Here is a 14,299-nt window from a genome sequence, read left to right as displayed (position 1 = left end):
AAGTGCTTCCTTGGGCACTTCTTGCTTTAATTCACGCAGTGCAGCTGTGAGTCATGCCTGGCCTTTCCGGCATACAAGCATTTGTGGCACACGATGGGGAGGCTGGCAGAGCCCAGTAGTGGCGGCTTCAGAGCTCTTCATGGGGGAATTGAGGTTGCCTCTTCTTCCTCAGTCTTCTCGTGGCCTGTTGATGCCTCGGCAGGAAGTGATCTCCAGAGCTGGGGTCCCTGGAGTCTCCGGTTGGCCTGGAAGGACTGATGCCAGAGTTCCAGTATTTTGGCCCCTTCACATTAGGTGAAGAGCCAACTCATTGGAAAAGACTATGATGCTGGGAAAGATTGAGGGCAGGAGGAGAAGGGGGCGACAAAGGATGAGATGGTTGGATGGCATCATTGACTCAATGGACATGAGTTTGAGCAAACTCTGGGAGATAGTGAAGGACAGGGACACCTGGTGTGCTGCAGTCCATGAGACTGTGATGAATTGGACACGACTGAGCGGCTGAAAAAGAACAGCAACCAGAGAGCAGATTGGAGAGCCAGGAGCCCAGGTTGTCCCAGGTGGAGCAAGTAGGTTTTGTCAGTTCCAGGCTGGGAACATCTCTGCCCACCCATGTGAGAAACAGACCATTGTCCCCTGCCTCTGCAAGGCAGGTCGCCGCCACCTCCTCTTCCACCTTGAGGGTTAGGCTTCTTAATCAGTATCTAGGATCCCTTTGGAAAATCCAATTAAAGCAAGGAACTCTGAAAAACTCACACTATATAAATAGAAGAAAAAATGTCAAGCAATTTTGAGGAGTTTGTAGGGTCTGGGATCCTTAAAAGGTTAAAATCCAGGACTTTCCTGGTGGTCCAGGGGCTAAGATTCTGTGATCCCAGTGCAGGGGGCCTGAGTTTGATCCCTGGTCGGGAAACTAGATCCCGAGTACTGCAACTAAGACCCGGCACAGCCAAATAAATAAATAAATAAATATTTAAAAAAAAATTTTAGAACCTTTTTAAAAAAAGGTTAAAATCCTTCCACTGGAGCCATCCCTTCTTCTCCAGCAACCGCCCCCCCCCGCCCCCGCCTTCCTAATTTTAAATGACTATTCAGCTCCTAACTTCAAATGGTCATTTTTCAAAAAGAAGGCTCAGCGGTCTTGTAATCTCATGCTTGTGGTTAAAGCTAATGTGCTTAGTCACTCAGTCATGTCTGACTGTTGGCGACCCCACGGACTGTAGCCTGCCAGGCTCCTCTGTCCATGGGGATTCTCTAGGCAGGAATACTGGAGTGGGTTGCCATGCCCTCCTCCAGGGGATCTTAATGACTCAGGGATAGAACTCGTGTCTCACGTCTCCTGCATTGGCAGGCGGGTTCTGTACTGTCTGAGCCACCAGGGCCGGACATCCCATGGGGATGTCCAGTTAATGAGATGTGATCTCCAGGACAGCGAACATTCTGGAGATGACATTAACTCCCCACTCTTTGCTGTACTTTTGGCTATGCCTGTGGCTTCCCCCAGGAAAGTGTGAATTTATGTAAAACAAGAAGACTCTTTATGTTTGGGAGGCCAAGCCAGCCTAAGTTGTGAATGGAGGTTTGTCCCGAGAGGTCTCATCTTGGTCCTGATTGTCCATCATTCACCTTCAACACCATACCCACCCCTCTGCTCCCCCATTGAACCTGCTATTCAAGGACAGTGTCTGAGGGCAAATCCCCCGTAAGCATTGTTTCTCAAACTTTTGTCAGACATCACAATTAGCTGGCGGTGGGGAGGCTGGTGAAAAAAGCAGATTTCTGGGTCTCACCCTTAGAGGTTCTGAATCAGTGGCTCTCGGGAGAGGGTCCAAAACTGTGCTTTTTCAAGTTATTTGATGGAGGGGTCCCCTGGTCACACCTGGATAATTTCTTGGCCCTACAAAATGAGCAAAGACTTGTAGAAAATAATGTGTGACCTTACCTTCTGGAAATGGAGCTCATGGACTGAGCTGTTTTATAAAAAGGAACCCATTTCTCTACTTGGTAGCCAACTTTGGCTGAACATTAGAAGTCCTGAGAATGTGTCCCAGTATTGTATTATGAAAAATGTAAGATATATAGAAAACATGGAAGAATTGCATGGTGATCAGCCATATACCCACTGATTAGGTTCTACAATTAATATGGCTATATATTTGCTCTATCACACATCCATCCACTGATCTATCTATTCACCCATCCACCAACCCATCTGTTTATCTATTCATCCATCAACGCATACATACATTTAACCATCCACCAGTCTACCCATTCACCAATCCATCCATCCATCTACCATCTTATTTTTTTTAATTTACTTTTTAATTAGAATAAAATTGCTTTGCATTGTTTGTATTGGTTTCTGCCATATGACAATGCAAATCAGCTATAATTATACATATATCACCTCCCTCTTGGAGCATCCCACCCCTCCCCCATTTTTTTGGGGTGTATTTCACACTTGGTTGCATTTGTGAGGACTTTCATCCTTGTATTCTTCAGCAGGCGTGCCATTAATGCAGATTCAGTCTCTGTTCATGATTCTCTATTTCAGGTAAAGTCTACATACTGTGAAATGCAAAGACATTAAGTGCACCATTCACTTCTTGATAAATGTATATACCTGTGCAACCCAAGTCCTTATCATAATATAAAGCATTCCTCCACCCAGAGAGTTCCCTCATGTCCCTTCCCATTTATTCCTCTTCTACTTCCCCACCACAAACAATCAATATTCTGATTAAAAAAAAAACTGTCGGTTAGGTTTGTCTGTTACAGAATTTTATATAAAGGAAACCATACACTGTTTACCATTTTGCATGAGGCTTTTTTCCTCCTGGCGAGAACTAGAGATCCTGGGACCCCTTTTGAGTAGCAGATGCGAGTATGGATTTCTCCCTAGAAGAACTGACAAAGCTCTAATGATCTGGTATTTGGGATGGCATGGGGAGTGAAATTCATAAATCAGGTGAAGCCCTTGCAAGGTAAGAATGTCTGCTTCAAAATATAATCATGTGGTTTCTAAGCTGGGGTTTATGGAGCAATGTGTCGCCAATATATGCCAAGCCTTTCCAAGCGTTGTATTGTTTGACCACCCAAGAAGGGGATGAGTCTGACTATTCCCATTTTGCAGACAAGAGATGGAGGTTCAGAGAAGGGAAGAACTTAGCCAGCCCCGCAGTGGCCAAGTTGGTGGCTGTGTACCATCAAAGACAGGCACATCCACACAACCTGACTTCAGAGTCGCAACTGGAAACGAGTACCCTGATATGAAGTTACATAGAGATTTAATGAGGGAACCCCAAGGTCGCCCACCAAAGTTGTCATGAATGCTGGGTGCTCTTGGCCAGTGAGGGCATTGTCTTTGAGTTTCTTTCTCTTTTTTTGGTCACGCCATATGGCATGTGGGATCTTAGTTCCCTGACCAGGGATTGAACCCGTGCCCCCTGCTGTGGAAGAGCAGAGTCTTAACTACTGGACCGCCAGGGAAGTCCCAACATTTGAGGTTCTTGGTGCTGCTCACATCAGACGGCCCTGTTAGAATCAATGGTGGGAATTCATGTCACTTCTTTGTGTCCCCCTGGTCTGACCAGCAAGATGGAGCAGCTGGAATTCAGTGCTTTTCTCCACCTCGCTGGTGGGGTGAGACCTGAGTCATAAAATGATCGTGAAGCACTTTGTAGATGAGAATGATAGGAGCGATTATTATTTGCTGAGCTAAATTCCCGCTTGGGGTGAACTGCCCGCATCCCTTGAGGGTCCACACACGTTAGATTAGAATCATTTCCCCAAGCGTATCAGAAAGTTAATAAATCAGGAAGGCTCTCGTGGGATGGGGGAGTGTCCTCTTTCATTCTGATCGCAGATTAAAGTGCTAGCAAGAGGAGGAACTTGCTTGCGAGAACAGATTTTACAGGCCCCAGCCTTGCCCCAGCGCACTGCCTTAGTCGTTGGAGAAAGGCAGCCAGAAACTGAGTAAGCATCGCCAGGGGAAAACAACAACAGAAACTCGCCCCCTCCTCAACACTCCAACGCCCCTGCCACCTGCTCCCGTGAAAAGGCCAATTCAGTCGGCTGCAGTGGAAAACATTCTCGGGGCCCTTCGTTAGCTGGCGGCCGGCTGCAATGCCGTTTGGCTGTGGATTTCAATATTCCCTTGTAATGTTTTACAACCCAGACCCGGGGACAATGGCGTCATTCATTGCATCCGCTCACGTGGAATAGAATGTGAGAGAGTGATGGAGCCGGGAGAAGCTGGTTGGTGGCCCTGATACCCAGGGTAAACTGGGGTACTCGGGTCCCTGGTTGGTATCCAGACTGGGCAGATCGTGTCTGTGTCAGCCAAGTGCAGTGGGATTTGACTTTTGGTAAAGCAGGAATGATGGACAGTTGGATCGGTAGAGGTTGATGTTACCTGATGAAACCAATACCTAACTCTGGTAGCCTCAAAGATGCTCTGTGCGACAGAAGTGTTGTGTTGCCCTAGCCGTGGTGGGAAGGCAACAATTGCCTATTATCAAGTGTAAGTTGGGAAAAGCTTTGGAATAGCACTGACCCCGGGTGCAGCTCAGCTTTCCCTCTTCTTAGCTGGGTGATCTAGGGCAAGTTGCTCAACCTCTCTGCATCTCATTTCTTTTCTCTGTCTCTAAAATAAATGTCATCATATGGATGAAATGGGATTCTTGCCAGGATCAAATGAGGGAAAGCGTGTAAGTCAACCAGTGCAGTGGCTGGAGAGCTGTCCCTGTGACTTGGTGGTAAAGAATCCGCCTGCAGAGCAGCAGATGCAGGGTCGATCCCTGCGTTGGGAAGAGCCCCTGGAGAAGAGAATGGCAACCCACTCCAGTGTTCTTGCTTGGAGAATCCCCATGGACAGAGGAGCCTGGTGGACTGCAGTCCATAGGGTTGTGAAGGAGTCGGACGTGACTGAGTGATTAAAAAACAGCAACAGTGGCTGGAACAATAGGATGCCCACACACACACACACAAAAACAATGTAAAGGATAAGGAGGAAGATGAGGATGAGGGACATAGTGGTGATGGTGAGAATGGTCATGCTGATAATGATGATATTGGTGAAAACAGTAGCCCCCAGTTGCTACTCTCTTCCCAGACCCACGAGGGCTTTTCAACTGTCCCTTTAATTCTCTGCTGCCTGTATTCTTGAATGATGCTGCCTGTATACTTGAATGATGTAGAGGAAAATAGGTCATCTTCTCCTCACGGGGACTTTAGAGACTTTTGCTGTGTTGCTGCTCACGAGTTCCTTTGACTCGTGCATTGATGAGCCCAGGAAAAATGATCCTGGGAATTTCCTGGTGGTCCAATGGTTAGTACTGTCTGCTTTCACTGTTGAGGACCCGGTTCAATCCGTGGTTGGGAAACTAAGATCCCACAAGCCACGTGGCATGGTCAGAAAAAGAGAAATGACCCCAAATGGTGTTTGTTGGGACCATTTTCTCCTCTTTGCCTCTGTAACCCCATCCTGACTGAGAAGTCACTCTGCTCTTCCCTGCGTCGATTTTGACACCTGCCAGGTGGATTTGGGGATGTTGTATTGCAGACACCAGGGGAGATGTGCGTGGTTGCTGGTGGGGCTGATGTTTCAAGCTCCTCAGAGAGAAACATACTGAGAGGGACAAGTGGTTATTGACATAATATGCCTTTCCCACTTCTGTGAGTGTTAGTAATCAAAAGCAGGATTTGGCTTTTCCAGAGGGTAATTTTGCAATCTGGCAGTGCCGGAAGGGAGAATTCCACGGAGTCCATTGATACATTCTCTTGTAAATTCCCTCAGCCAACATTTTTTAAGAGTTATTTTCTTTAATTAAAAAAGTAACCATCCCCATTAAGAGTATCAAACTAAAAAGAGACTTCCCCTTCCCTGTTGGATCTCTGACAGCCCAGTACTCGAACTAAGCAAGATCTAAATTGAATTGCCAGTGAGATTTGACAACATTTTTGTTTTATTATTATAATGATTTTTCTTCTTTTCTTTTTTTTTTTTTTCCATTACGTAGCTTCAGCTGCCAAGCGAGAACTATAAAGCTAATTTCATTCCTTTCAGCCTCCTGGCCCCAGGGAGAGAGTCTGAGCAGTGGAGCTGCTCCGTGTGGCTCCAGCTTTGGTTCTGAAATGACACAGTCCACAGGAAAGCTGGGCCAGGAGACCCCAGGGTGTCATGAGGGTGTCTGTAACCTCATGGAAACTTGGCAGACACTCTCTTGTCCCCTGTCTGGTTCCTCTGACATGCTTTGTGATGACAAACAAAGGCAGGGGCCCAGAGTGGGAGATTGTCACACCCCTGAGAGGTGGGTGAAATGAGAGAGCAGTCTGAGGCTCCAAACCCCTGCACCCCTAAAAGCATATTATGTTTTAAAAATGGAAAGAGGTCAGTAGGAAATTGTCTAGAAGTAATTTGGAGACAGTTGGGTTAGAATTCTGATGGTGTCTCTTCTAGTTATGGGACCCTGGGCAAGTTATTTCATCTCCCTTGGCCTCGGTTTTCTAATCTGTAAAATGGGGATAAGAGCAGTCCCCACTTCAGAGGGTCACAGAGAGGATGAAGGGGGTGAATGCAGCATCCTTCAAAATGTGCTAGGCATTGTGCTCTTTGTACATGGGATAACTTCAGGTGTACTTTTTAAAAATTCAAATAGGTAAGTATTTTTATTTTAATTGCATTAGAGGACCTTGCACCACAAACCCCTTAATGTCATGGCTGTTATTACTCAGAGTAAGGCAAAGCTCATTTAGGCAAAGAATTTATTTAAAAATGGAGTAAGGTAAAGAATGGTTGGTTCAGAGCAAAACACACATCACAGCTAAGTTTAGGATTTCCTGATTCATATTTCTTCTACAGAGGGATTCTTATCCTGGTTAGGGCCTTGGGCTCCTCTGGCAGTCTGGGGAAGCTTCGGGATCCCTTCTCAGAAGACTCTGATTAAATGTGTAAAATAAGATGCGTTGATTGCCAAGGAAGCCCATTATATTAACACAGAGTGATCAAACTCTTTTCTAAATGGTGACATAGTAACATATGCACTTTATAAATGTCTTAAGTAGTGGGGACCCAGTAGCAGATCGAACATGACTGTAATTTTGAAGTGCTCATGCACATAAGCGGTATCTGGAGACCTGTGCAGCTGCAGCAAGATGGGAAGTTATTTTGTTTCTGTTGATGACAGTCGCTAGGGCTGCTAACTCAACTGTGGCTTGCTGCCGACACCCATCACAGAAAGAAATGCTGAATTCCAATTCGGGATTACTGAAAATAAAGACATCATTTTGAAAATCCAAGTTTACACCCGTAAGTTTTTCCCCAAAGTTGAGACCTCCACGTTCAGGAGACAGGCTTATGGCACGGCTCCCTCCCGAGAAATTTTATGAGCTGGAAGCGCGAGTCTTCTTGTAACGGCGGTTATAACAGCTTCTACTATGTGCCAGACATTTTCTAGAGTATGTTGTTGGATAATTTCAACGATCTTGAGAGATAACTGATGCTCAGAGAGATCGAGTGTCTTGTCTAAGATCACACAGCTGTTAAGATGATAGGTCTGATACAGAATGCACTTTTGCCTGAATCTAGTATCTTTCTTCTTCCCACTATACCCTGATTCTTAGATACTCAAATAAAAATCAGAGTCCAGTGAGGGGGTTATCAGGGAAGGTAAGGTGTCTGGGGGACTCAGGGCTGGCTGCTGTGGTTTCTCCTGATCATCTCTTTACTTGCCCATTTTGCAGGTGAGGCTTAGCTAGGTGACCTGCTTTATCCTAGCTCACTGAGTTAGCAAGGATATTGGACTAGGGGTGCTACAGGCTGAGTGGGGTGGAGGACCCAGTGAAAGGTATTGTGTGGAAAATGGACATTTCAGGACTTTCCTGGTGGTCCAGTGGTTAAGATCCTGTGCTCCCACCTCAGGGGGCAAAACTTCGATCCCTGGTTGGGGAACTAAGATCCCACATGCTGCGGGGCCAAAAAAACAAAAAAGGACAAGGAAGCACTTTTTTAAAATGTTAAAAAAACCAGAATGGACATTTCCCCAGAAGTAGCAGCTTTTCTGGATCCACAGATGACGAAATCAGACTCAAATCCTCTTTTGTCCTCCTCTCAGTCCCAGGGACCCCTCTTGGGAGAAATGTGGGGGAAGCTTTGAATATCTTCTACTTCATTTTCATTTTGCTTTCCAGCCAAGCAAGATCTTCCCCTGTGAATTTCACCTCTGTTCCCATTGCCTTTCCTTGCCTAAGGTGGTGTGGAGGGTGGGGGACATGGGGAGGATGAATGCAGAGCCTGGAGGGTCGCATGTTGTCGTCCAGGAGACTGCGAGCACTTCCTTTATTTTGTGTGTGTCCCTCCTAGACTAGTCCTCCTGCTCTGTCGTAATTAAAATTATGTTAATAATTTATATAATCTATTAACAATTAGTAATAAATATTATTTTCAACATGGAAATATTCATCTAAACTTCATAAATGCTGGTGGTGGTTTAGTTACTAAGTCATGCCCGGCTCTTGTGACCCCATGGACTGTAGCCTGCCACGCTCCTCGTCCATGGGATTCCCCAGGCAAGAATACTGGAGTGGGTTGCCATTTCCTTCTCCAGAAACTTCATAAATGCTTACTGTAAAAAGTCAAACAATGCAGATGTGCAAAAAGTAATGTTGTTTAGTGGCTCAGTCATGTCCAACTCTTTTGCAACCCTATGGACTATAGCCCTCCAGGCTTCTCTGTCCATGGGATTTCCTAGGCAAGAATACTGGAATGGGTTGCCATTTCCTTCTCCAGGGTGTCTTCCCGACCCAGGGGTGGAACCCGAGTCTCCTGCATTGGCAGGTGGGTTCTTTACCACTGAGCCATGAGGAAAGCCTGCAAAAAAGTAATAAGTTGATCTAAAAGTTTTCCCATAACCCCAGCTTCTGGAGGGACCCACTGGGATCTATTTCATAATTTAGATCATGTTATATCCTACCTCTTTAACTTTGTTTATCTTACACAGATTTATGAATTTATTCATAAACATGCTTCTTATTATTTTCAAAGGTTGCATGAATATTCCATCATCTAGCTCTGTCAAAGTTGACTCAGCCATTAATGAGGACATTTAGATTGTTTCCAGTTTCTTCCCTTTGTTCTGGAGAAGGAAATGGCAACCCATCCTTCTTGCCTAGAGAATACCATGGATAGAGGAGCCTGGACGGGCTTCCATGGAGTCGCAAAGAGTCAGATGTGACCGAGCAACTGAATACTTTCTTTCATAGACAATGCAGTGGAGAAAAATCCTCATACTTACCTTCTTAGGAAAATACATAGTAATGGGATTGCTTGGTCCACTTTATTAAAAATTTCAAAAATGAACGCTATCAGGAATTCCCTGGTGATCAGGTGGTTAGGACTCAGTGATTTCACTCCCATGGCCCTGGGTTGAATCTGTGATCTGGGAACTAAGATCCTGCAAGTTGCGTGGTATGGCCAAAAAAAAAAAGGTGATACCATATTGCCTTCCAGAAAAGATGGGCAGATCACCTTATCCACGCTGTACTAGTTACTGTCCTGTGCAAGATATCCTTTCTGATCCCAAACCCTGGCAGCCCTCTTCCCTTAGTGGATGTGAGAATGTCATGGGTTGGACTGTTCTCTTCTTTAACAGCCTAGATATTTCTGTCAGTTCTTCCTTTTACCTTTGAGCTTTTCTGCAAATGTCCCTCCTTCACTCACCTGGTTTCCTGTGGGGCTCTTGGTGATACTCAGCTCCACTTTCCTCCTTTCCAGGACAGGTTTCTGTTGAATTGTCCGAGCTCTTATGAGGACAAAAATAGGAATACCTGAAAGCTAAAGGGAAGGGAATGTGGGGGGACCTATCATAAGAGTGTGAGGGACCAAGAGTTTCCCTGGTGGTCCAGTGGTGAAGAATCCACATACCAATGCAGGAGACACGGGTTCGATCCCTGGTCTGGGAGGATTCCATGTGCCGTGGAGCAGCTAAGCCCATGCGCCACAACTACTGAAGCCTATGCACCCAGAGCCCATGCTCTGCAGAAGGAGAAGCCACTGCAATGAGAAGCCTATGCACCATAACCAAAGTAGCCCCCGCTCGCTGCGACTAGAGAAAGCCCACGCAGCAATGAAGACCCGGCACAGCCAATAAATAAGTAAATAAAAATAATAATAAAAAAAAGAGTATGAGGGACCAGATTTCGAGCACTTTGGGAGAGGCTATCCATGTGGCACTGTATGCTGAGGTTTAGAAAGGCTGTGATCCATGTGGCATCTTAAGCTGAGGTTTAGAAAGGCTGTGGTCCACTGGTGGAGATGAGACCTGACTCTGGATCTGCCTCTCCTTAGATCACATGCTCTGTTCTCTATCTCCTCTGTCCTCTTTCTTTCCCTCTTCCTGCCCCCCACCTCCCCCGCACTGTGTTTCCAAAACTGTGACTGTCCTGCTGATGGCTGTCATTTGTTATGACAAACGCCACTGTAAGGCTTCCACGTGTATTAACTCATTTCTTCTCTCAACAATCCTTTGAACCTAGATTTTGTTTATTATCCATTTTTTACAGGTGGGAAACCAAGGGACAGAGAAGTTAAGTATTGTCAGAGGCAACAAGTACAGCAACTCAAAAGGAAATTCTAAGGCACAGGCAGTAAACTCTTCAGATTGGGGTGACCTAGATATTTCTGTGACTACCCTAAGTGGTCAGCTGCCATTCTTGACTAATGTTAGGGAAAGACCACAGCCTCATTTTAAAGATGGAGACCAAGAAGTTAAGTCTCAGTGACTTCTCAGCTCTCTAGCATTTGAATTAGGGAATTCAAAGACATCTAGAATAGGGTGAAATATTTCAACTGACATGTGTTTGTTGATTTTTAGGAGGAATTCTGAACTGGGGGTGCTCATTTACCTTTCGGCATATATATAAAACTGTTCATGAACCTACTTGCCTAAAGTATAAGACATGAAAAGATGGTGACTAAATGTATATGTCCGTGACATAGGATGCTCTTGAGTATAACTGTATCTCTCCATTCATCAAAGATCCCTTTGTTTCTTATTCTGTGATTTTTTCCCCCAGTGGATTCTTTGACCCTGTGGTTCAGACAATGAAAAGATCTCGATCATGCCACTGATCAATGTTATTTTGTATCTTCTCCCTTTCAGTAAAGAATATCCCGTGGTTCCCAGGAGCACAGTGAGACAGAAAGTGGCCTCCAACCACAGTCCTTTCAGCAGCGAGCCTCGAGCTCTGTCCGCCTCATCCAACTTGGGGTCCCAGTACCAGTGTGAGAATGGTGTGTCTGGCCCCTCCCAGGACCTCCTGCCCCCACCGAACCCATACCCACTGCCCCAGGAGCACAGCCAAATTTACCATTGCACCAAGAGGAAAGGTGAGTGCGACTGCCCTGCCCACCTGGCCACTTTCTTTTCTTCTTCTTTCCCTTGAAAAAAGGAAATCCACCTAACTACATGTATATGTATTTTTAAAATGTAAGCAGTGCACTGAGGGACTGAGAGACTGTAAGAGAGTCAAACCATTCTGGTACAGCTAAAGATTCCTTTGTCACATCTCTGCCAAGTTCTAGCCCCTTCCTTGGGGAAAGCTTATTTGAAATGTCCAGACGCATTTATTTATTTACACTTGCACACACACACAAATGCAGAGTTTTGCTTTTACTTTTAATTGTTGATATCATACTGTACCTGTTTTGCAACTTGTATTTCTTAAAATTTTAGAATATATTGTATTTTTTTAACTTTTTATTTTATATAGGAATATAGTTAATGAAAGGGCTTCCCTGGTAGCTCAGCTGGTAAAGAATCCACCTGCAATGCAGGAGACCAGGGTTCAATTCCTGGGTCAGGAAGATCCCCTGGAGAAGGGATAGGCTACCCACCCCAGTATTCTTGGGCTTCCCTGGTGGCTCAGCTGGTAAAGAATCCGTCTGCAGTGCGAGAGGCCTGGGTTCAATTCCTCATTTGAGAAGATCCCCTGGAGAAGGGAAAGGCTACCCACTCCAGTATTCTGGCCTGGAGAGTTCCATGGACTGTATAGTCCCTGGGGTAGCAAAGAGTCAGACACAACTGAGTGATTTTCACTTTCACAGTTAATGAACAATGTTGTGTTAGTTTAAGGAGTACAGTAGAGTGAATCAGTCATACATATACATGTTTTGATTCCTTTTCAAATTCTCTTCCTATTTAGGTTGTTACATAATATTGAGTAGAGTTTCCTGCGCTCTACAGTAGCATACATTGTAGATGTCTTTTCATGATCCTAGAACAGCCTCATTCTTTTTAGCTGCTGAAAAGGAAATATTACCCCAAAAGGATAAAGCCAAGTTTATGTTGTCAGGGGTAGTCAGAGAGTATGCTTTCAGAGTCTTGGTTGTATTATAAGCCTACAACCTACACTCCGGGGAACCTCCTTGGAATTTGATGTGCTCTTTAGTCCTTGAGCAAGGTTTTTTCCAAGTGGATTCTGAGCTCTTCTTTCTTTTCCAGATCAGTACCAAAAAAAAAAAAAAAAAAAGGTGGAGAGGGAGTAAAGAAAATCATGATAGATTTTGTCTCCTGTGCATCCCCTCTTTAAATCTCCTCGGCTGTTGTCTGAGACATCTCATCATTTCCTTTGCCTAATGAGAAATGGATGACTTCCTCCTAAGCTATCTGAGTCCAGAGGGGAAGTTAAGGCAGGAAATTTCTGGTGGCACATTTTCCAAGGCAGAATCGAAGGTGTGGATGTGGGCAGTGGGGCCAGGGAAACAGATCTGAGTCTCAGCTCTGCCACCAACTTCCTGGATGACCTCAGGCAGGTGTCCTAGCCTCTCTGGGCGTCAGTTTGTCACTTTGTAAATAGTGCTAAGTTCCTGAGAGCAGTTGGTGCTTGGTGAGCACCCCGTGGGTGGAAGCTAAGTGAATCCCAGGAGGAAGTAAAGAGAAGGCTGCTCATTTAGGTGAAGGTTCGGGAAGACAGACATAAGGGGAGGGGACTGTGCAACCTCTTGCTTACGCCTGTGATTTTCAGAGTCAGACTAGTGAGATAAATCCGATCTTTGACATTTTCACATGTTTATGATTAGGGGCAAGTTACTTAGTCAATGCCTCTAAACCTCACAACAAACCTCTGTAGATTGGAGCCTGTAGATTGGACCTGTCTCCTCGGCTTGATGTGAAGAGGCTATGAAATCAGCGCTGGGTTGAATTAATAAACCAGCCCTGTTTTGCTCCAGATGGTCCGTGGCCCTGTCTTCTGAGTGCTCCCTGTTGGATCTCAAAGCCCCATCAGCCAGCACGACGCCTTTCAAAGTCCAGTGGTGCCTGGACCTTCTCTTTTGACATGAGAACAGGAACACAGTTTGGCTATTTGACATTTACCAAAGTCACGTTTTGAAAGAGGGAAAAGCTGTCATGGGTCCAAACCTAGGGCTGGGGAGCTGACCCGGTGAGACCGGCCTTTCCAGACTTACCTGAAGCCCATCCAAACTCTTTGGATCTGGAAGGCCTGAGCAGCATCAGCCCATCAGGCCCCCTGGCCCGACTCCCAGCACGCCCGCTGCCGGATGGGCTGGAGCCCAGATGCCTGCAATATGCCTCTTCAGGCACAAGCAGGGGTTAAAAATGTCCTGTAGCTCACAGGTCCTGGTGTAGAGATGCTGTTTCATATTATATTTCAGGGAGCCCTGATGCGGTTCCAGGCCACAACCTTTTCAGGAACATTATTAAGTAGGCACTGTTATATAAACCCATTTTACAAATGGGGAACCTAAGGGAAAACTGTGAGCTGATGGTTCTTTTTTTTCTTTTAATTAATTTATTTTAATTGGAGGCTAATTACTTTACAATATTGTAGTGGTTTTTGCCATACATTGACATGAATCAGCCACAGGTGTACTTCTGTCCCCCGTCCTGAATGCCCCTCCCACCTCCCTCCCCATCCCATCCTTCAGGGTTGTCCCAGTGCACCGGCTTTGAGTGCCCTCTCTCATGCATCGAGCTTAGACTGGTGATCTATTTCACATATGGTAATATACATGTTTCAATGCTATTCTCTCAAATCATCCCACCCTCGCCTTCTCCCACAGAGTCCAAAAGTCTGTTCTTTACATCTGTCTCTTTTGCTGTCTCACATATTGGGTCATTGTTACCATCTTTCTAAATTCCATATATATGCATTAATATACCGATTGGTATTTTTCTTTCTGACTTACTTCACTGATGGTTCTTTTTTTTAAAGCTACTTTTCAAAATGTTTTATTGATTTTTAGTTACTTATTTATTTTGGTTGCATTGGGACTTCATTG

At 45.3% G+C, this 14,299-nt stretch overlaps 1 protein-coding gene across 6 annotated transcripts in view; it reads left to right on the top strand.

Annotated features, from left to right (window-relative positions):
• The window catches only part of TBX5 (T-box transcription factor 5), a 53,039-nt gene that overhangs the window by 28,342 nt on the left and 10,398 nt on the right, over positions 1-14,299 (top strand). For all 6 annotated transcript variants that reach the window (XM_043901732.1, XM_043901729.1, XM_043901727.1 and 3 more), the window contains exon 8: positions 11,160-11,386. In XM_043901732.1, coding sequence (XP_043757667.1) covers positions 11,160-11,386 — 227 coding nt within the window. The remainder of the gene's footprint in view (positions 1-11,159; positions 11,387-14,299) is intronic.

This window comes from Cervus elaphus, chromosome 5 (genome assembly GCF_910594005.1).
Source record: "Cervus elaphus chromosome 5, mCerEla1.1, whole genome shotgun sequence".
Taxonomy (NCBI): domain Eukaryota; kingdom Metazoa; phylum Chordata; class Mammalia; order Artiodactyla; family Cervidae; genus Cervus; species Cervus elaphus.
This window is presented reverse-complemented; position numbering and strand designations above follow the sequence as displayed.